The 22,925-nt window shown below is 38.3% G+C and overlaps 1 protein-coding gene across 4 annotated transcripts in view; it reads left to right on the top strand.

The window, feature by feature from the left end:
• Ssbp2 (single stranded DNA binding protein 2) overlaps window positions 1-22,925 on the top strand; it is a 264,086-nt gene that overhangs the window by 111,107 nt on the left and 130,054 nt on the right. For all 4 annotated transcript variants that reach the window (XM_005065670.4, XM_005065667.4, XM_005065672.4 and 1 more), the window contains exon 4: window positions 7,332-7,416. In XM_005065670.4, coding sequence (XP_005065727.1) covers window positions 7,332-7,416 — 85 coding nt within the window. The remainder of the gene's footprint in view (window positions 1-7,331; window positions 7,417-22,925) is intronic.

The following is a 22,925-nucleotide window of genomic DNA, read 5'->3' as shown; positions in this document are numbered from 1 at the left end:
GTGGCTGTATGAGTTGGCACTCCCACCAGCAGTGGAGGAGTGTTCCCCTTTCTCCACATCCTCTCCAGTATAAACTGTCATTGGAGTTTTTTATTTTAGCCGTTCTGACAGGAGTGAGACGATATCTCAGAGTTGTTTTGATTTGCATTTCCCTAATGGCAAGGATGTTGAACACTTTCTCAAGTGTCTTTCAGCCATTTTAGACTCCTCTATTGAGAATTCTGTTTAGTTCTGTACCTCGATTTTTAATTGGATTATTTGGTGTTTTGGAGACTAGCTTCTTGGATTCTTCATAAATTTTGGAGATCAGCCCTCTGTCATATGTGGGGTTAGTGAATATCTTTTCCCATTCTGTGGGCTGCTGTATGTTTTCATTTTTTCATTCCACAGTTTTTTCACAGACTTTATTGAAGGATTTATTCATATAGTTAGTTGATAAGGTCCTTGCACACATTCCTAACTGCTATTTTGAAGTCCTTTTTTAATTTCTCAGACCTACAGTAGTAGGGTCTTGATTGCAGACTATTGTCTTGACTTTTCATTCTTGTTTCTCAATGATGTCTAGGCAGTGATGGCTAAGACGGTTCTAGGCATTGATGTCGGGTCTTGGTTTGGTTGAGCATATATCCTTCACTTGGTTTCTGCTGCTCTCTCTGGATCTTAGGAAGATGTGTATGTGTATTTCCTCGTAGAGAGTGCTTCTGCAGGTCAGTGGGTGTCATAGAGGAATAGATGTGGGCTAGGAGAAAAGTCTCAAAAGGGCTGTGGGAAAGAACTAAGGGAATCCTTCCATACAAGGAATCAAGGCCCTGGGGAGTTGGGGTTGTATTTGGAGCAGGGTCTTCTGCAAGTATGCTGCAGTAGGACAAAGACTGTATCTGGAGTGACAGGGGTACTATGTCTGTACCAAGTCTCTAGTAAATGGAATGAGGTAGGCAGAGGACCACCTGCAACAGGCTGCCACAGGGTTGGATGTATTAACAGGAGTGATTGAAATGGAGGATAGGAAGGAGAGTACAAATCACCTGCTTGAGTCCCAGCCTGGTATGGTTGCTGGGGGTCCCATGTAGAAAGTCAGAAAGTGGTGGGGGCACACACTTTTAATCCCAGCATTAGAGAGGCAGAGGCAGGTGGATCTCTGGGAGCTCCAGGCCAGCATGGTCTGCAGAGAGAGTTACAGACAACTATGTCTACACAGAGAAACTCTGTCTCAAAACAGACAAACAAAACAAAAACACAAACAAACAAACAGAAAAAACAAGGAAAGGAAAGAAACTGTTTCTAGGTATCTGGTGCTCTCACAAGGAATGGGGATGGGCTAGAAGGGAGAAGGGAGAGCTGAGAGGGTCAGCAGGAAGGATCAAAGCTGGAGCCACACCAAGGGCCGATGGAGTTCCTGGGAACGCAGCAGACTCTTTAGCACAGATCTACCATAGGGATGATTGGCTGTCTTAGTAGTATCTTTAAGACTTGAGACATGTTTCTGCATCATATGTCAACATGGGCAGTATGCGTGTTGTATGTATAAGGACTCAGCATGTTTCCTCTTCTAAGTTGTATCAGTATCAAGGTATCCTTGGACCACTGGCAGCTGCAGGGAAAGTGAGGGTGTGGTTATCATAGAATCCTTGGAAACAGAAGTAGAGTATGAAGATCAAAGGTAGGATAATATTGTTTAGTGTCTTTCCTGCCATTCTTACAATAACTGATGCTACTCACATAGCTCAATCTGTGTGAACCTGTCTGTCCATAATCAGAATTAGGAGTATTGAAACATGAACGCTCATTACTGTGCTTACACAGAAGCAAAATGATATAATAATTAAAAAGTTTAAGCCCAGGTGTCTCACCAAGTGACTCTGTGATCTTAGGGAAATTATCTAATTTGTCTTAAGTTTAAATTAAAAATGATGGTAATAATTAGGATCGAATTCAGGACTGTGATACTTAATATGTAGTGTCTGAATGTAACACAGACGCAATAGATGCTAACTTACTATACTATAAAATATGATTTTATCATTAATGAGGAACATTATAAGAAGTCTATGAAACTAGAACAAAATGTAGTACTTTAAAAGCTATTAGTATTGAGTAGAATAAAGGACAGGGTGGAGTATGTTGCTCAGTAGGAGGAGTACTTACCAAATATTTGTGAGACTAGATTTATTAGGAAATTTGTCTGAAAAGATGTCAAAATATTTGAATTACCTGTGGCTTTGTTGGCTGTAGTAAGAATTCTATTTGTTTTTGTTGTTATATACTCTCACCATGTAACCCAGTTTGGCCTCAAAATGCTGGTGTTTTTTATCTCTTTCTCTTGATATAAGTAGTAGTACACATTTACACATGTTTAAAACTATGCCAACAGTAATTTTTTCATGATATTGCAGTGAAAGAATTAATAAACCAAACTCCCTGAAAAAAAAAAAGCTATTAAATACTTTTTACTATTGTTAAAATGCACATGTGTGGAAGTCCTAAGGGGAAGAGTTAAGTATGCATATTTTATGTAAAGCACCCTTGGTCCTGTGAATAAGTAGTTTTATTCAACAGAGTATGTTAGTGTGCTCTCTGCTAGTATAAAAAAATGCCTGGGCCAATCAGCTTACAGAGAGAAAAGAATGACTTTGTGGTTTACAATTTTGGAGACTTGTCATGACTGGAGCACACGATGGAACAGCCACCTTACCTAATGGTTTGGAAGAGCATCATCTGGTGTTTCACTGTCTTTCAAGGGTACCAGAAGATAGCCTTACTAGGTCCCATCTTTTAAAGCCCTTCATATGTCCCCACACCCTGTCCTTACAAAATAGTGCCAAGCTGAGTATGCTTTTAACACACAGGACATTCCAGATCCAAACTATTGTAGGGATTATGACCACTTAACATTCATTTATATACTCTGGGCCACTCAAAAAGAAATGACTTTTGGAGCTGTTTTTACTTGAATTTTATTTTTTCTGAAAAAACTTCATATAGGGATTTTTGATTATCTTTTATTTTTCAAATCTCTGCTTTTAGAAAGTCTATATCTAGTTCCTGTAATAAAGTCCTATCTTCTGGGTCACATGTTGCCTGATAATTAAACTTTATAGATGCCTGGCAGCCATTTTGTTTTTGTGTTCCCTTTACATGTTAAGCTAGTTAAGTCATGCTGGAATCATGGCCTCAGGAATGGAAGTGTAAACTATTTTTGGGAAAACCATAAATTTGGGGATTAAGTTTACTTTTGTTGATTTACACTGGGCAGACTTTAATTATAAATCTAATAAATGCTATAAACCCAAATATTTTATCACTTGGCAAATTTTGCTTCTGTTTATATAGCTTTTGTCTTTGTTTATAGAATTAGCATTTTCTACTTCTTTCTCAATGAAAAACAGTGTGTAAATCTAAAGCATTAATTGCCATGATGAGTTCACTGTATACCACAGATAATGCTCAACACTCTAGCTCCTTAGTCTCTAGCATTTCAGGTTATAGAGTCTGTCTCCACAGAAGTCCAGAATCCTGTGCTATAGAGGTCTTGGGAACCAAGGAACAGTTCACAATAAAATTCCTTCAGGAAGGACAAATTAACTATTTTGGTGAATCTTTTTCAGGAGATAAGCTCATTCCATATGCAAGCCCATGGAATTTATGAAGTGTAATTATTTATGAAATACAACTTCTATCTATACTTAGGAAATTTAGCAATTGAACTATTTGCTTTAAGATTCAGTCACTATGTGGTATGTATTTTTTCCCCACGCGCAGTATATGACATATAATCCAAACAAGATTTTAAATATTATTAGAAGAAAAGTTTAAATTTTTGTTGTCAATTTTGAAGGATCCAGTAGAGAGCTTCTGGCTTTAATGTCCTTATTATGGACTAAAAAAACCATGTCCTTTGGTGTTCCTGCAGTTTGTTTTTGTTTTTTGCTAATGTAGCCCTTTGTTCCAAATATTAGGTTGATAGTCACAGTGCTACATGACGTGTATCACTGTCAAAACATGATTGAACCTTATGAAAAGATAGCTTTGAAGTATCTTTACCACTCATAGTTGTTAGAGCGCAACAAACATAAGGTAGATGATGACTTCTTCAAACGTGCATATTCTAGCACTGACATTTTTCCTATTTGGGTTTTAATTTTTTATTTCATGTTTTTTTTCATTTTTTAAAATTTAAATTAGAAACAAGCTTGCTTCACATGTCAATCCAAGCTTCCTCTCCCTTGGGTTTTAATTCTATTTTCAAAGTTTCATGATATATATCTTAGATCATTATAAACTTAAATATACTCATAATAAATATAGTTTATAAAATAAAACATCTGATTTTATGAGTGTTCTTTGACATACTTTCTCCTGTCTTTTCCTGGCTTCCCTTGGCTACATAATCTTTGACTCCATAGAATAAAGGATGTGAGTGCATGTGTTCTAGTTTGCTTCTCTGTTGCTGACTAAAAGCAGCTTGAGGAGGAGAAGGTTTATTTGGCGTAACTTTAGGTCACCATCAGTCCATCCCAGAAGGGCCAAAGCCGGATCTCAGCAGGAGTGCTGCTGCTCACTGGCTTGTACCCTCTGCTTTGCTTAGCTACCTTCTTATTCACCTCAGAATACATGCACAGTAGGACCCTCCCACATCCATCATTCATTAGGAAACACCCCTAAGACATGCCTACAGACCAATCAAGAGGACTACATGCACAGTAGGACCCTCCCACATCCATCATTCATTAGGAAACACCCCTAAGACATGCCTACAGACCAATCAAGAGGACTACATGCACAGTAGGACCCTCCCACATCCATCATTCATTAGGAAACACCCCTAAGACATGCCTACAGACCAATCAAAAGGACTACATGCACAGTAGGACCCTCCCACATCCATCATTCATTAGGAAACACCCCTAAGACATGCCTACAGACCAATCAAAAGGACTACATGCACAGTAGGACCCTCCCACATCCATCATTCATTAGGAAACACCCCTAAGACATGCCTACAGACCAATCAAGAGGACTACATGCACAGTAGGACCCTCCCACATCCATCATTCATTAGGAAACACCCCTACAGACATGCCTACAGACCAATCAAAAGGACTACATGCACAGTAGGACCCTCCCACATCCATCATTCATTAGGAAACACCCCTACAGACATGCCTACAGACCAATCAAAAGGACTACATGCACAGTAGGACCCTCCCACATCCATCATTCATTAGGAAACACCCCTACAGACATGCCTACAGACCAATCAAAAGGAAACAGTTCTCTCTTTCCAGGTGACTCTAGCTTGTGTCAAGTTGACAAAACTAAGCAGTATAGTATGGAAAGAATTTACACTTATCTGAGATGCTGTGAGATAGCCTAGGACAAGGCTTGCCATCATTAAATTTTTTTTGTGAGGCAGGCAGATGTTTTTAAGTGGTGCATTTTTTGCCTTTATTAAAGAAGACCATATTTCTCTAAAGTAACAAATGTGACCTTATTTTTACATTTTATTAACTTGCGGATTATCTACAAACTTAAAACTGTATACTTTTGATTGCACACTAAAGTTGTTAAGGGAAAAATAGAACAGTGTTAATGTTATAAGATAAATATTTATGTAAATAAAAATTTTAATAGGTTTTAGAACATACTCAGTGAAAACAACAATTGTGTAATCTGGTCGGAACATGACTGTAGTCTCAGCACTTAGAAGGTGGGGACTGAAGGGTTAGAAGTTCATTGTCATCAGTGCTTACAGAGTCTGAGGATAGTCTAGGTTAGATGAAACTTTATGTCAAACAGTAGAAAAGCAAAATAAATAAGTAAACGAAGTTACAGGATGACTTTCGGGAGAGGTCTTAGGACACTTGCCAGCAAAGGAAGGATATTTGAGAATAAGAAGAAATACTGAGGTGCTTATCATGATGCTGTGTATAGCATTCTGTGACTGTAAGTAAATACTTTGCTTTTAGGTTTCACATTTCCTTAAGAAGATGGAAATGAGTAGTCATAGGACACTGTACTTGATGCACTTCTTACCCTTGTGGTAGTCTAGCGCTATCCCTGAATATCCATACTCTTTAATCCTGGTAGGGCTCTGGGGAGCCACATACACTTTTAATAGCTCTCATTCTTGTCAGAATATTGAACTCACCTTACTTTTGTCTTCTTCTTTGTATTTCTCTCTTATTGTAGGGTTTTAATAAGAAGGAAAATAGATTTTCTTTCCACTCAGTGGGAAAAGGAGTAGGAAGTACACAAGACACTGAAGGGTGACAGTGCTTAGCCCCTCAGCCCTACTGAGTCTACCATCCCCTCTACTAGGCTCACAGGGTTTTCTTGTTGAGGAAAGAGCCAGACTAAATGAGGCTTCAAAGGTCAAAGGTTACTGGGCCCTTACACAGATTACAGTTGGAAACATAGTGTATCCTTACTGTCCTGTTGACATGTTTGTGCTGTGTGATTTAATTTCAAAAGTCAAACCATGTGGAGGAGGAAATCATTTCTAACCAGTCTTCCACAGCTGGTAAGCAGCAGTTGGCCTCTGCTCGGCTCTGATGACTGTGCTCTTGACCGTGTGGGTATGTGTACCTTTCACGTCATAGACTTGGTAAAATGGACTAAAATGACTTGAGAACTTTTGCTCGTAGCAGCCCTCTAACAACTGCTTGCCATGATTTTCAATCCTTGTTTGTGCTACAGTTAACTTGACAGCTGGAAGGATGACCAGGGCCTATTTTTTTCAGTATAATCTTTTAATTAGGACAGTAAAGGAGTTGAGATGGATTATTTTAGTTTCAGAATTATTAACCTATTTTTGTAATTGAAGGACAAAACAGGTTTTTAAGAAAAACTTGTTTGATCAGTTCGATGTTAGGGTAGTAGCCTGTGAACTGGACAGTAAGATTCCTTGCAAAAGAGTACCTACTTTTAACTTATTAATTACAGTAGGACATCATTTCTATTTCTGTCCTTCATGGGAAAGTTGGCTGACACATTATTTCAGCTAATTGTCAGGCATGTGAAAAGCCAATTACAAGAACAAAGGTTTTCAACAACTTATTCATAAGGGTTTGATCCTCAGGACAGGACAAAAACACATTGTTTTAAAAGTTTTTATCCTTTTAGGAAAATGTTTAACCATTTGGAAAGATGTTTAGGAAAAATGCAGTTATTCATTAAACAACTTGTCTGAATTTAAATCTTTCAGAGAAATAATACTTGTCCCGAAGAAGAAAGGGTTTGTATAAAGTATTATGTGTCTCATGTTTGTTGAATTGTGATTTCTCATCTTATCATATTAATGATTGTCTTAATTTTCCATAATTACTTTTCAGTGTATTTTGGGATCTCTACTGTGCAGCTCCAGAGAGACGGGAAACATGTGAGCACTCAAGTGAAGCAAAGGCCTTCCATGATTATGTAAGAGAAAATATACTTTGAAAACCAAGTTTCGTTGCCAGTCTTCTTCCTAGCCAATGCTCTTAAAATACATATGGGCAATTTCACCTTAGAAAAAGGTGTTTGATATTTGCTGACGCTTCATCTAGCGAGTAGGGATAACTCCTGGCTATGAAAGGTTCTCATCATTAAGCATGTGTGACTTGTAAAATCTCAGAACTGTGCACTCATGTATGTATATATAATTTTGTAATCACAGTCTATCTACATTAACTTTTTGGAGGTGGGTGGATGGGTGGGAGGGAGGGAGTTGCTGGAGATCAACCCCTGGGTCTCACACATGCTAGGCAAATATTCTATTACTCAAATTTCAAAGGTACATTAATGAAACAGTACTTTATTTTCAAGAGAAATTCTTCTTAAGCTTTGTGTAAATGGTAAGATCTTTTGCACAAATGATAAAAAATACTAAATTAAAATAAAGAATGCTTTTTACCAAATGTACAGAATTCAGTGCCTCAATTAAAATGTATTTGATTCAAAAGAATCAAATTAGAGAAGAGACATAAAAATTCCAGACACAATAAAAATGTAATTTATTAAAAAGAGATTGTTAAAGACAGACAGAAGACATAGCTTTAAAAATCAGATGATATCATGGGAACATTTCTTCAGGGAAAAGTTGCATGTAAGACAGTCCTGTGAGGGGTCCTTGTGGAGCTGATCGAGGAGAAATATCGATTGCATCTGGGATGGAGGAGATTCTGCCTTCCTTTTCTGACAATAGTCTCTAGTCTGGAGCCTGAAGAAGTACTTGCTGGCACATCCTTAACCCAATGGGAGGGATACATGTCTTGGTGGCAGAGGGTGGCGCATCCTGTGCAAATCTTTAAAAACCACAACTAGGTCTCAAACCAGACACATGCTTTGTTCTTCTAAAGGAAAAGTTTAATACCAAGAGAGTTGTCCAGGAAAACCCTAACCCTTCAAGTAGTGCTAGAAGAGTATGCAGACTTGAGAGGGTGAATTCTTGGGTTTGTGGCAGGCCTGTGCCCTAACTGATAGCTCGTTTGTACCCATAAGATCCACATAAACAGAACCACTCCCAGGGACAAGGACAGAGAAGGACTGCTGCAAACAAGGAAGAGGAGAAGCAGGCAATGATCAGGCCTCAGAAAACAGTATTTATCCCAACAGTGTTGTTTTGCTGTTTTTACACTTAAGTACAGAAAAGTAAAACAGAATTCCAACCATGACGATTCTAGGTAATCTGGATAGAGTTGGATTCCCCCTTACACCAAGAGAGACACATTTAGAGACTCTGTTGCCATTAATTTATAATCCTACCTATTCATCTTAAAAACTGGATGGCACTAGAAAGAGCCAGTGTTCTATTCCTAAAGGACTTTCAATACTTCACAGTCTACAGCTTAAGAAAATAGTTGGGTCTTCCAGAGGCCTGAGTATGGTTCCCAGCACCTTTTTTTTTTTTTGTGATACCTCACAGATGCATTTATTTGGTTATGGGGAAAATGGAGTGGGGGTCATTTGAAGTTCTTGTCTTAGCAGGATGGAAGGTCAATATCTGGGTTCAGACCAGATGAGGTGAGCTTGCTCCAAGTCCTGTAGACTTGTGTGCTCTTACAGATCTCTTGTTACTGCAGTGAGCATCCTGACAGGGCTATTCAGAAACCCCTTTTACTGCTTGTGTTTTCACCAGATTCTTCATGTCCTGGGCTCTCTGCAAGCTCTACCTCTGAAAGAAGCTAGGCTGTTCTGTTCTTTGAGAACATCGAGTTTGGTTTCTTCCACATCAGTGAGTTTTTAAGAGCAGATGTTGCTTAGGAAACGTTCTGTCTTTTAATACAAAACAAAACGAAACAAAAGAAAACAAAACCTCACGTTTACCCAGGCAGCATGTAGATTATTTTTCATAAAGAACTTTTTATACAAAATCCTCACACTTACCTAGGCAGCATGTAGATTGTTCTGGGTAAAGAAGTGCACTCAGATGGACCATCTATTGGTCTTGTGTTCACTTTCCTAATAAATGCCATTGCAAACTTTCTTTGATGCCTACATACTTGGGTCCTGTTTCCCATATGTTACCTCCCTACCATAGTTTCTCCTCCCTCTCCTCCACCCAGTTCTCCCTCCCTCCACTACTCCCCTCTACCCCAGATCCATTCTTCCCATGATTCCTTTCAGAACAGAACAGGCCTCTCAAGGATATCAACGGAACACAGCATAGCACACTACAATAAGACTGGGCACAAACCCTCATATCAAGGCTAGACTAGGCAACCCAGTAGGAGGAAAAGAGTCCCAAGAACAGGCAAAAGAGTCAGAGATACCCCCAACCCGCAGGAGTTCCACAAGAACAGCAAGTTATATAACCATAACATATGCAGAGGACCTAGCTCAGACCCATGTAGACTCTATGGTTGTTGCTCCTGTTTCTGTGAACCTCTATGAGCCTGATTATTTGACTCTGTTGTCTGTGTTCTTCTGGTATCCTTGACCCCTCTGGCTTCTCTGGGCTGTCCTACCTCTGGTTCCAGGCCCTCCAGGCATTGTCAAGTGTGGGCTCCCTCTTCTGGCATGGACTTTAAGTTAGACCAGTCATTGGTGGCCACTCTCACAAGTCCTGTGCTACCGTTGTCCTGGCACATCCTGCAGGCAGGAGAGTTCTTGGTCTTCTTTTCTAATTCAAGTTATTTTAACCAGTATCAGCTTTTTACAAGTTATAGTTGGTCATGGTAAACTTTTCCTTTTAAGAAACAAAACAGCGGCTTTAGAGGTAGATCACTGATAAAATATTTGCCTAGTACGCAGGTGCCCATTTTATTTTTTTTATTTTTTTATTTTTTGGTTTTGCGAGACAGGGTTTCTCTGTATTGTTTTGGAGGCTGTCGGTCCAGCCCGGCCTCGAACTCACAGAGATCTGCCTGCCTCTGCCTCCCAAGTGCTGGGATTAAAGGTGTGCACCACCACCGCTTGGCTACAGGTGCCCATTTTATTATCTCTAGCTTATTTCCTGATCATTCCCTCCCTACATAACCTCCAATGGGAAAAGGCAAGCCTCTGCTAGTTGTCCTTCAGATCAGTTCAAGTTCTCAATCTTTGGTAGAGACTCTTGCCTTCTCCCAACAGATCGCTTTTATGGCATACAAATATAAGATTAGTTTTCAGTATTCTACTTGATTGTTGTGTATTCAAACTGCAAAAATAAGATGTTTTCACATTCCTTAATTTTTAAAGTTTACAGAGTTAAAGTAATGGTATGTTTTCCCCCTCATATACAATGTGGTATAATAATTGAAATGATAAATAGGCTCATTTTCAAATCATATGGCAACACCAAGCTGTTATATTAAAATATTCATCTTTTATGTATATGCTCATTATATTTTGCAAAGTAGCTATCATAATATAGTAGAAGCCATGGGCCTAATATAGAAAATGTAGCTAGCATTAACAGAGTAAAACTCAGATAAGCTAGTCATCATTTGTAAAAAGAGACCAAATAGTGAATCATTATTATAATTTTCCAGTTTTTTAGGCTGAGAAACTATGTATATGTGTTTATGGAGTCAGGGATTGAACCCATGGCCTCACATACGATAAGCAATCACCTTATCACAGAATTCCATCCCCAGTCCTGTAAGCAGTGATACTAATTTTTCTATATTAATATTGCAGTTTAGAATAACTGTAATAGAAGCCTCAGTAGTTATCATCTTGCCATCTTTTCACATTAGTTATGCGTTTTTACATTTTCTATAGATAGAGGCAGTGATAGCTCTCATTCTACATGCTTTCTGAGTGTGGTTTTGGCATCCCATCATCAAATCTGCAGCCAGACTTCTCTAAGCTAACTTAGTGATTGCTTATAATCACTAGAATGTTGGGAATGATGCAGAGTCAGAAAGAGCCTGGAACACTTGCTTTGTAGCTTTATCTTCTTGAGATTATCCCTTTGAAAATCTAAGGAGCATTGTAGGTGCTGGCTACATATGCCCTACTACGTAGCAGAATAATTACTGACCATTCACATTCCACGCCATTCCTTATTCTCCCCATGACTTTGAATGGGAATATCTAGTGATTATCTGATTTCTGAATTACTTAGGTATTTTTGGTGTACAGAAGGTTTGCTCATATCTTTTAGTTACAGGTGTTCAGATTGTGCAAAAAAGAGGTCAATGAACTCCTGGAATCCAGTTGTGGAGAGGGAGGAGTGGTGAGCAAAGGGGTCAAGACCAGGCTGAGAAAACCCACAGAAACAATGACCAGAACAAGGGGGAGCTCATGGAACCCAAACTGACAGCTGGGAAACCAACATAGGATGGAACCAGACCACTTGCACGTGGGTGTCAGTTAGGAGACCTGGGCAGTTTATGGGGCCTCTGGTAGTGGAACAGTATTTATTCCTAGTGTATGAATGGACTTTGAGAGCCCATTCCCCTTAGAGGGATACTCTCTCAGCCTAGACACTGCCCCAAATGATGTGACAGACTTTGACGATCCCCCATAGAAGGCCTCACCCTCCCTGGGGAACAGAAGCTGAATGGAATGGGGGTTTGTAGGGAACATGGGAGGATGGGGAGGGAGAGGGCACTGGGATTGATATATAAAATAAGATTGTTTCTAAGTTAAATAAAAATATCTAGGAAAAAAAGAGCTCAAGCATAGATCTAAGAACCTCATTTGCATCTCAACGTTATTGAAATTTGACCCTGACTTTTAACTTTTTTTTTTTTGACCCAGGGTTTCTCTGTAGTCCTGGCTGTACTCGAACTTGCTAAACTGACCTCAAACTCACAGAGATCTGCCTGCTTCTGCTTCCAGAGCAGTGGACCCTGGCAGGATAGATGTTTAATTAGGAAGTGAGTATCAGTCATGGAGAAGGAGAAAGTATGTTTTGTTTTGGAATGAACATGAACTGTCATAAACCAAGGGCAGATTTTAGAAGATTGATATTTTAAGTAACCTTCATATTTTGATAGATCCAGAAGCAGTTGCAAGAAATATTAAGAGATCTCATTTCAACAATTTGCCCTTATGGTAACATCTTATAAACTACTAGTATAATAATCACACTGGGATGTTGACCTTAATATAATCTACTGACTTTATTGAGATTTGCAAACTTATATGTGTACTCTAGTGTGTTTAATTTTTGTCATAGATTATATTTGCATTAGGATACTGGGCAAGCATGCCTCCTGTGGCTTTTCTATGTCCACAGCCACCTCTTCAATCTCTTCTCACTCCATGCCACATCGACACTAGAGATGTATAGTGATTTTTAAAATTACCATTTACCTGTTAACAAAATAAACATATTAGTAAAGAATACTTTAAATTTAAGCCAGGTGTTGGTGGCACACACCTTTAACCCCAGCACTCAGGAGGCAGAGGCAGGTAGATCTCTGTGAGTTTGAGGCCAGCCTGGTGTACAGAGCGAGTTCTAGGACAGCCTCCAAAACAATACAGAGAAACCCTGTCTCGAAAAACAAGCAAAAAAAAATCTTTAAATTTAGGTTCGTATTTTTCCCCATTCTTTCCAGGGGTAGCTTACAGTGTAAGGGCATCAATGCATGTTCTCAGATACTCTGAGGAGAGTGCAGGGCCCTTTATTTTTATATTAAGTACATGGTTGTTGTTATTCTCTATTTCTTAATTCAGTCAAATAAACTATGAAACTCGTAAGGGAAGCATTTCTTAAAGAAAGACAACTTTCTTGGCCATTCTAATATTTATTCATTTTTCTATTTTGTTGCTACAGTAAAAATAAGCAAAATAACTTGAAAGGAATTCAGCATTTTTCCTTTAGATACTATGTATTTCAAAACTTTTGATTACCAAATTATTTCTGGCTTCTATCTTTTCCTGTTTTCCTTATGTATGCAGCTGTTCCTTACAATTCTTTCCGGTAATTCTGAATTATTTAACACAATGCCAGAATCATTTTGGAAGATTGGTGTGAATCTTATTTTGTAACTAAGATGTGAGCAAAATAGGACACAGAGTTAATGTTATGGGCCTTTAGTGCATCAGATGTGTATTTGTGGCCACAGAAATCTGAAGGCTAGTGCTGCAACTGATTTATCTAGTGTTTTCTACATCTTGTGTTATGCTTTAATGTGCAAGGTTGGTCTGCTCAAATATTTTTTAAAATTGTTTTTCTTTTCTTTAGTTAGAAGTGTATTTCTTGATCTTGTAAAGCATAGTAGGAGATGCTAAGGAGCTAGCTTGGGAACAGAAGCCCAGCCTTGAGGAGCTTCTCCCATGGGGACACAAGTTAGTAGGTGATGATCAGAGCAGAGCCTGCTCTTGGAGATGAGTAGACACCAGACTGTGGGAACCTTGGAAGGTGAGCTTTAACCCAGTCTACAGAGAGCTTCCTAAGTGCAGAGCACTGTATTTTTTAAAAACCTCTCAGCCATCACTGTACAGTGTATGGAGGGAAGCAAACCTAGAGAGAAAGATGCATGTGCACTCCTATTCCACTTGCTCTGTCTGCATCTCTAGTCGATCCAAACAGACTAAAGCATCATCTTGTCCAGGAACTGAGTCAGGGCAGGCTGTGAGCTGCTCACTGCTCCACTGTGAGTAGCCAATGCATTTCTTTTTGTTGTTTTTGTTTGTTTGTTTTTGGCAGAAGTTTTCCCTTGGGATAGAATTCTTAGTTGAGTATGTTTCACTTTTGTTCATCACCATGTTCTGTGTGTCAAATGTGATGTTCCAAGTAGCTTGCTGTAATTCTTTACATTATATACCTGTCTCATTGTGTGTGTGTGTGTGTGTGTGTGTGTGTGTGTGTGTGTGTGTGTGTGTGTGTAGTATGTCCTTTCATTCTTTTCTTAAGAATGTCTTCAGGACTTTACGTCTTGAAATTTGAGTAGGATGGTGTGTGTGATTTTGCTTGTTTTCTCTGCTTGATATTTTCTAATATCAACAATAGTGGTTCTATTTTGTTGCTGTGGGAAATGTTGGAAAGACAGATTGGGGTGTATGTCTCTGTGTGTGCACATCTGTGTGCAGGTTCTCCCATCCCCACACACACGTGCAGAGGTCAGAGGCTGATGTTGTGTGTCTCCTACTATTCTTCTCCACCTTCGTTTTTGAGACTAGGTCTCTCAATGAATCAGGAGCTTGCGACTTACGCAGTATAGACTGACTGCCAGCAAACTCCAGGAATCTTCTTGATTCTGCCTCCCCAGCACTGGGATTTCAGACATGTTTTCACACCTGGCTGCTTTGTGGGTCTGGGCTTCCGAATTCAGCTCGTCTGGCTTGTACAGCAAATATTTTTCTTACTGAGCTATTCCCCTGGGTCTTCTATTTCTATTTTTCTGTAATTTCTTTCTCTTTCTTTTGGAGGTTTATAATTATGCTACTCTTAGATAATCTTTCCCGTTCACTCTCCCTTGTACTTTAGTGCGAGGCTGTTTTAGTATCATAGTTTATTTGGCCTTTTTTACTATTAAAGTTTTGACGCTTGCACATATACATAATGTATGCTGCCCACTCTCACCCCACCATCTCACTCTCCTCGCTGTCCTCTCTTTCCATAGGAAGGTTTTGTTTGGTGATTCATTAACCTTAACCAGGGCTGTCTGTATAACTATGTTCCCGGAGTTACTCAGGGGTCCTCAGTGTGTGCACGATTGAGGACAAAGATTCTGCTCTCCTGAATCTGTCCAGTTCATTGGTAAAGCAAAGGCCCACCCACCCATGACTTCACAATGCTCGTCTCACACAGGCATTGTTTATGTTTTAATTCACCGATTTCCTGCACTATGGTTTAGTTAAACACAGTCCTCATCTCTGCTGCCATACTATTTTATTTCAATGTGAATTCTTTTCATAGCTTCCATCTCTTTATTTTTTGGTTTGTGTTTAACTCTTTTTACTAGAACCTCTTATGTTTAGTTTTTTTTGTTTATTTGTTTGTTTTTGTTCTGTTTTTTACAGTGCTGAGTCAAACTTAGAGTGCTGGGCAAGTTTTCTCACCCTCCGTTAATCCCTGGCTACTCTGGTACTTTTAACTTGTTTATTGTAGATATCTTAGATTTCATGCCTGTTAGTTTCCGTAACTTGCCTGTCAGTCTTTGGCTTAATTTCTCGGATGTGTTTGTACTTTCACGCTCTTTTGTGCCTCACATTGTTTGGTTAGAAGCAAAACATTTGTATAAGTGAAAACAGTTGTAAAATTATGCTTGGAAAATGGGCTTGAGTTTAGCCCTTTAATGTGTCTCCTGGTCTGAATTGTTCACCATGGCTATAACATTTCTTTTTATCTGATTTTTGCTGGTTTGGTAGTGGGGAGGGGTGGAGTTGGAGAACTCTGTTCTAGCTTAGCCTGTGTCTTGGGCACAGCTTGGGCATAGCTTGTTTCCCTGTCTCAGGTAGGCACACCCTATCCAGTGGGAGGTAAAGTCTTGGTTCATAAAGTTTTCTATGTTCCTTGGGTTGTATTGATTTTGTTTATTTGACCTTGTCTTCTGTGTGGGTCTTGACCTACGCTCTGAGAGCACTGTATACTCTGCTGTCTTCCAGTAGTTCAAATTCTGCATCTTCTTGGAGACAGGAACTGGAAGGAGCTGTTTTTCAGCCACCAAGTCCTGTTATCTCAGGGAGTCTTTATTTTTCTTGCTTTGTGAGTACTTTGTGATATGTGTGTAGAAACCAGCCTCTGAGGGTCTGAGCATCATCATGGAGTTTGTGGCTCAAGGAAGTTCTGAATTGTCCAGCTAGTTCCTACCCAGCCCGTAGCAGTTAAAACTCTTAGCCTGAGCGCTTCTCGACAGCTGGCGTCACTCTTGCAGCCTCTTTACACATCACAGGTGCATTGCATGTCCTGCTTTCCCTTGGAAGTCTCGGCCTTTCCTTACAGCAAATTCTGCCTTGAGTTCAGAACACTAGAGTTATTTTAGAAATAACCCTTTAGTGGTGGTTGTAGTACTGTTTTCTTCTTCCGGTGCTTGAGCAAGTCCATCACATTGTGTCACACCTGGTACTGCTAGCTATGCAGTTACCTGAGGATCCACAATTCCCACCTTGCCTTTCTTTCTGATAGAGTGTTTTTAAAAATCTCTGGTGAGAGCCTGATAATTCTTTCTAACATTTTTGCTGCTGTCACAGACATACAGATCCAAAGCATTTTATGAGACATAGTTTGAAATACCATATTGGTAAGGAAAGGAAGCCCCTAATTTTTGGTGCTGGAGATTAACCCAGGACTTCATGCATGCGCTGTCCATGCTAGCACAGAACCACCAGCCAAGTGCTGTCAATTGTTTTATTCTACACTGACCACTCACCCAGCAGACTTCCTTCAACTTTTTAAAAAAGGGGATTTTAGGATCTTCATTCTTTTGAAAATTCTGCAGCATGGGTTGAAGTCATCCTTGAAGACCAGGATTCCTTACAAACACTGAATTAGCAACCAGCTTTTCTTTTCATACTTTTCGCCCATAAGTGCATTTATTTTTACCAAGATTGAGGTGTATAGGCCATAATGACTTCTTGTTTTCAGTTTATTCAAAGACATTTTTATTATTGGCTTCAAGCCCTTATAAGGGCTTGCATTATTTTGTTTTTATTAACTAACTTCTGTTCTACTTCATAGATGTCCATTTTTTCTTTGTGTTCAGAATTTTATTCTAGCAAAATATACCATTTTAAATTTAAGAATTCTTTGACTTTACTAATTGCCAATGTAAGAGCTTGTTTGCCACTGTCTGATATTTTTGTCTTGTTCTATCTTCCTTCCCTTCTTTCCTTCTTACCTTTCTGCTTTTCTTTCTCCTAACACATTAACTTTTAAACTTCCAAGCCTTTTGTCATTAAATGTTTAAAAATAACTTTCTACAAAATTTAATTTATAACTTTGAAAGTTCAGTGACTGCATAGCTGTTTCCTGAGCGAACTGATCTTGATCACAAAGTACTGCCTGCCTGCTCAGCTGTGCTGATCAGCAAGGACTGCCTGCCCACTCAGCTGGGTCTGGCATGGGTCCTGTTCTTTGTGCGATATAAGACTCAAGTTACCTTCACTGTCTCTAACCTGGTTTTATAAACATCATGACTGCACTAAGCAGAACAAAAGAAATTAGGAGTCTTGACTGACTCACACACATTCGGCCCCTCTATGCTAATATGGAATACATGCTGTAACACTATAAACATCTAAACTCAAATGTCATCTCTGCAATTTAGTAATAGTTGCGGACAATTACTTCCTGAGTTTCTTTCTCTATCTGTGAAATAAGGAAAATAATAGCTATATAATTGTTGAGATCAGTATTATTTTATGACAAGTTTTATACTTAGGACACCTGGTACTTGGCATAGCATTCAGTAATTTGCTTTTATCAGACCTTAGAAACCAACGTATTTTCCACTCACACAGTGACAAGGGTGATGTGTCTCCTGCCACCATCATTTTCTTAGAAATAGTGCTTCATGGTTCCTCTTACCATGAATTCCTTTCTTCACACCTCAATTCATTTCAAGTGTCAATTTTTTCTCACATGCATACCTTGGCACACATTTTCTTGTGTCCTAAAAGTGTTCTGTTTATATATTGACATTCTATACATTCTGTTTATCATTTTTTTTCCTGTTCTCAGTCTGCTTTTATTTTTCTGGTACTGGGGACAGATCCAGGATTTTGTCTATGTTAGGCACGTTTTCTACTACTGAGCCAAATCCTCAATCAGAATGAACTATTGAGTTTTCTTTAGCTAACCTCTTCTGTATAAAGAACCTCAGACAACCCTAGTCATAACAGTGCACTAGCTTATGTATATGGATGAGTGCAGTTGATGGGCGCAAGACAGAACTCTTAACAGGCAGCTTCAGTCTTCAGTGATTCACTAGAAGGACTCATCTGGAAGCAGCCACATCCACTGATTGATTATATAGATCAATAAAAGCTTACTGGGTAAGCAAATACATAGAGGGAGAAAGAAAGGAGAAGGGCTTACATCTGGGGGAGAGGTCTAAGAATCACTTCTCAGTGGAGTCATGCCCACCAGTTCTAATACCACATTGCGACATGGTGTAACTGCTGTGATGATGCATGGGAAGTGCCACCAGTGCCCCCCAGTCTAACTGTGGGTGCCCTGCTCCTGCTGCAGCCCAGCAAGTCAGATCCTAGAAGGAAGGGGATGCACACCATCTTGTCTGTAGTCTAGGTACAGTCCGCCAGCCTTGCCATCCCAGTATTGCCAAATTCCACACTCGCATGTGAGCTTTTTTTACCGGTTTCTCAAGGACAGTGCTTTCTCTTCCTCTCACAATATAATGAGACTGGAGTTCAGATAGACAACTGCATAGCGAAGTTTCTTCTCCGGTACTAACAAGAGAAAGAAGCCATTTCATTTTACCTGCTTCTGTATTAGAAATACCTGGCATATTTTAATGTAATAATTATTTCTGAATGGGAAAAATTAAGCAGCTTCTCTGATTCTTCTGAACACAATGTGTATTTCAGGTACTTTTAGATAAGGTATTGCCACATGGCAGTAAACAAGTCCTCACTAAACACCTAGATAAAGCCTTAAAAATTTCAAACCAAAGATTCAGCTGTTGCGCTGCTCACTGAAAAAACAACAACAAAAACTATTACTTGCTAATGAACTGACCAATTTATGCTGAATTCTCCAGACCTGTGTTACAAGCAGAACATTTTGAAGGTATAAAAAGTTATGTGCAGCAATAGCACAGTTACAAACTGTGATGCACCTATGTCAAACTACTGAACCAAAAATTTCAAGACTAGCAACTGCTCTTTGTAATATCTGGTATACTAATCCTAATTATGCAAACAATTTGAAATTAAGAGACTAGAAAATAATTCCAAATAGACTTTCTGAAATGACAGGGGCATTTGGTAGGTAAATACGAACCAAAATGGTGCATCCGCTGGGAGCTCAGAAACTCGTTCTTAGAAGTAGTTTCTCCAGTAATCATATGTACCCATCGTCCTTGGGTAACTATTGGGACAACAGTTGGCAGCTATATTTCAAAGGAGAAATGAATAAAATGGTATTTAATTTGTTTGTTTTCTTAGAAAGCATTTCATGTAGCCCAGGCTGGCTTCCACATCCCAAACATGCTTTTGAACTTCTGACTCTCCTGCCTAGTACTTTGGATTGCAAGCCTGCCAACACACCCAGTTTCTACAATTCTGGGGACCCAGGGTTCTCTGTGTTTTAGCACTATGTACTCCCCCAAGTGTATTAACATCTCTAGATGTCTAAATGACCACTTTTTACTGTCATGGGAAATGTACATGTGCATAGCACCAGAATTTGTGTTTGATGGGAGTGTTCAGAATTACTCCTGTTTGCTAGTTATTTGTTTGAATGGATATATGTTAGATATAGTAGTAATAATTTTGATTTGATATGTGTTTACTATCAATTTTTAAGTCACCATTAGAGAATCTGTATTCTAAACTGTGACATTAATATGCCTTCTTAAAATAAATTTTATATTAATAAAAGGCTAGTAGAAAAATTGATATTTACATTAGTTTCAAGAAAGGTGCTTTTAGAAAATGTTTTTATGAATATTACAAGAGTATTATTGTCCAATAAGTTTTTTAAATTATTAAAATAAATATGTATCCATTCTATCATGAAAAATTTTAAAGCATTAATATAAAGAAATGTTTCTGTCATATTATTTTAACTTGAGTATTTCTTTGAAATTTATTAAGGGGAGAAATACTGTCAGCACATAGATTTCAACTCAAACAAAGGAGAATTACTTTTGTTTTGTGAAGTTGGCTCTTCCTAGGCAATAGAACCAGAGCTTAAGGCTAATGCTTAGGTAAACTTAGCTTATATACCAAGGCAAAGCTGTTTGCTTTGAGTCTCCACTTGTTTGGAAGCCTTTGTGTGTGTGTTAGGGGGAGGGACTAGAGTGAACACCTAGGCCTTGTCTAAGATAGAAGTTCATTACTGTTGCTATTATGTTCTGGATTTACCCTAGTATACTTTAAAATTATGAGTTTACTTTTAAAAAATATTTCATGTTAGACTTATAGTTAGAATTTATAACTAGAATGAAGTTCATTTTGATTGAAGCATTTTTGAGGCAATTAAATTTAGATTGCATTTTTATTCACATAGTTATTTAAAAGGGAGCCAGTAATATGGTAAATACTGAGCTGTTAGATATAGGGCCTCCACTATAAGAACAAGACTGTTGTTTGTGGCAAACTAAATTATGGGTTTCGGATTCAGTATTTTTTGGATGTGGGAATATTTATTTTCATATGCATAATGAAATATTTTGAGGATAGAATATAACTAATGAAATTCATCAGTGTTTCATATATACATGCAAATAACCTGAGCATCTTGGAGATATTTTTATTATTTTATTTTATTTTATGTGTGTTATGTGCATATATTAGCGCACGTGTGTGTGTGTGTGTGTGTGTGTGTGTGTGTGTGTGTGTGGTGTTAGGGATTTGAACTCAGATCCTTATGCTAAGGCAATGAGTTTTCTTATCCACTGAGCCATTTCTCCAATCTATCTACAAACAATTTTACTCACTATTTTTAATCTGTTCACATTCTAACTAAAACTCCTTACATGATGTCACATGTAGAATTTTGTATTAGATGTGCCGTTTTGACAATAAGAAAGTTTTAGATTTGGGTGCATCTTAGATTTCAGGTTTTGGCTTAGGGATGGTTCAAAGTACAATAAAGTGCTAGTTACAACTGTAGTAACAGAACTCCCAGCTGATATTATCAAGTGCTCATGCTGTTTTCTGATTGTTCTTGACACATTATAGGCCTCACTATATTTCTATTAAAATCCCCATCAGGCAAATTTTACTGTTTCTAATTTTACAATGAATTGACTAGCTCACGATCAGACAGCTTGTAAATATGGTTCACTTGTGATTTAAACCAGATAGAGGTTGAACTAAGAGCAAATTAGGAAAAATTTTAACTATATAAAAGCAGCAGAATGAAATTCTCTAGTTTATCATTTAGATTCCTAATTTCCTTTAGTCAGCAATTTGTGTGTTCCTTTGTTATTTTTAAGTAGGAATGAGAGGACCCTTGAATGTCAGGGCCACTGGAGACCAATGCTGATAGCTGTTCTTTGAATTGTCCCTTCTCATGGTTCCCTGGAACCACTCTGAAATCCCAGAGAAACAGTGCTTAGAATTTGCAGTTTAGCATGATGGAAGCCACACAAGGCACTTTATGATAGCATGATGGAAAGTAGTTCCAAAATAAGTTTCAGAAAGACAGAGCAATCTAGTCATTAAATCTGGGATATAAATAACCTTATAAAAATCCAGTATATCAATAAAATGTAAAGATGTTAAATGTACTGAAATATTTCTATGCGTGTATACAATTTACTTGAATAAATGCTTTTATTTTAAAGATGGGGAAATGAGTCTCAGGGCCATTAGCATATTGTTTATGTTATATGATTACACAGAGATAATTGTAAGATCTTTCCATATTCCTAACACCAAAGAAGCACTCTGCCCTTAGTAATTATACTCCATTGTCATCAATTCAAATTGATTACAGCAAAACAATCATTCCTTAATTATTAAACATTTAAATTAAATATACTAGACATTGTGTTGAACATTGTGAAGAAACAAGGGAAATGTTCAATGTCTTCTAAATGTTTGCAGCTATTTTAAAGGTAATGAGTTATGACGATAATTAACAGTTAGCTTTGTTACTAGACATTAATATGCAGGAAAAGGTAATGGAGAGACCTATGCAGATGTGCACTTATTGGCTTAATCATTAAAAGTTTTATCAAGAAAACTGAAGCTTAGGTAAGATTTTAAAAGATAGATTTCATTTGACAAGGATAAATATGGTTGGATCCCTAGGAAAAAAAAAGTCAGTGAGACATTCCCATAATGAAGAAAGGGTCAGACTGATTTAAAGAGATATAGGTTTATGCATGACTTTTATAATATGCAAGACAATATACAAGGGAAACAGAATAGACAAAAGAAATTTAGTGGATGTTGTTAGAGAAAGAGGGAGTCAAACACCAGAGTCCTGGGAAAGAAGAGATGAAAACTCTATAGGATCGTGAATCATCAAATGGAAAACAAGTTTCTTACCATGTTACAAGGCTTTTTTTTTATGAGTTTGACAGGTCAGGGTTAAGTCTGTTGCTCTAATGGAGCAAGCTGGGGAAGAAAGAGTTCATTGGGCTTATGTTTCCAAATCACTGTTCATCACTGAAGGGTGGAGGACAGGAACCTGGAGACAGGGGCTGTTGCAGAGGCCACGGAGGCATGCTGCTTATTAGCTTGCTTCCCATGAATTGCTCAGCCTGATTTCTTATAGAACCCAGGACCATCAGCCCATGCATGGTACCACCTTCAATGGGCTAGGTCCTCCCAAATCAACCACTATTTAGGAAAATGCCATATAAACTTGCCTACAAATCTTTTTTTATCATTTTTTATTTTAATTTTAAATAGCTTGTTTTACATGTCAATCC

The sequence above is a fragment of the Mesocricetus auratus genome, unplaced genomic scaffold (genome assembly GCF_017639785.1).
Source record: "Mesocricetus auratus isolate SY011 unplaced genomic scaffold, BCM_Maur_2.0 Super-Scaffold_100020, whole genome shotgun sequence".
Classification (NCBI taxonomy): Eukaryota; Metazoa; Chordata; class Mammalia; order Rodentia; family Cricetidae; genus Mesocricetus; species Mesocricetus auratus.
The sequence above is the reverse complement of the archived record's forward strand: the minus strand, read 5'-3'. Positions and strand labels throughout refer to the sequence as shown.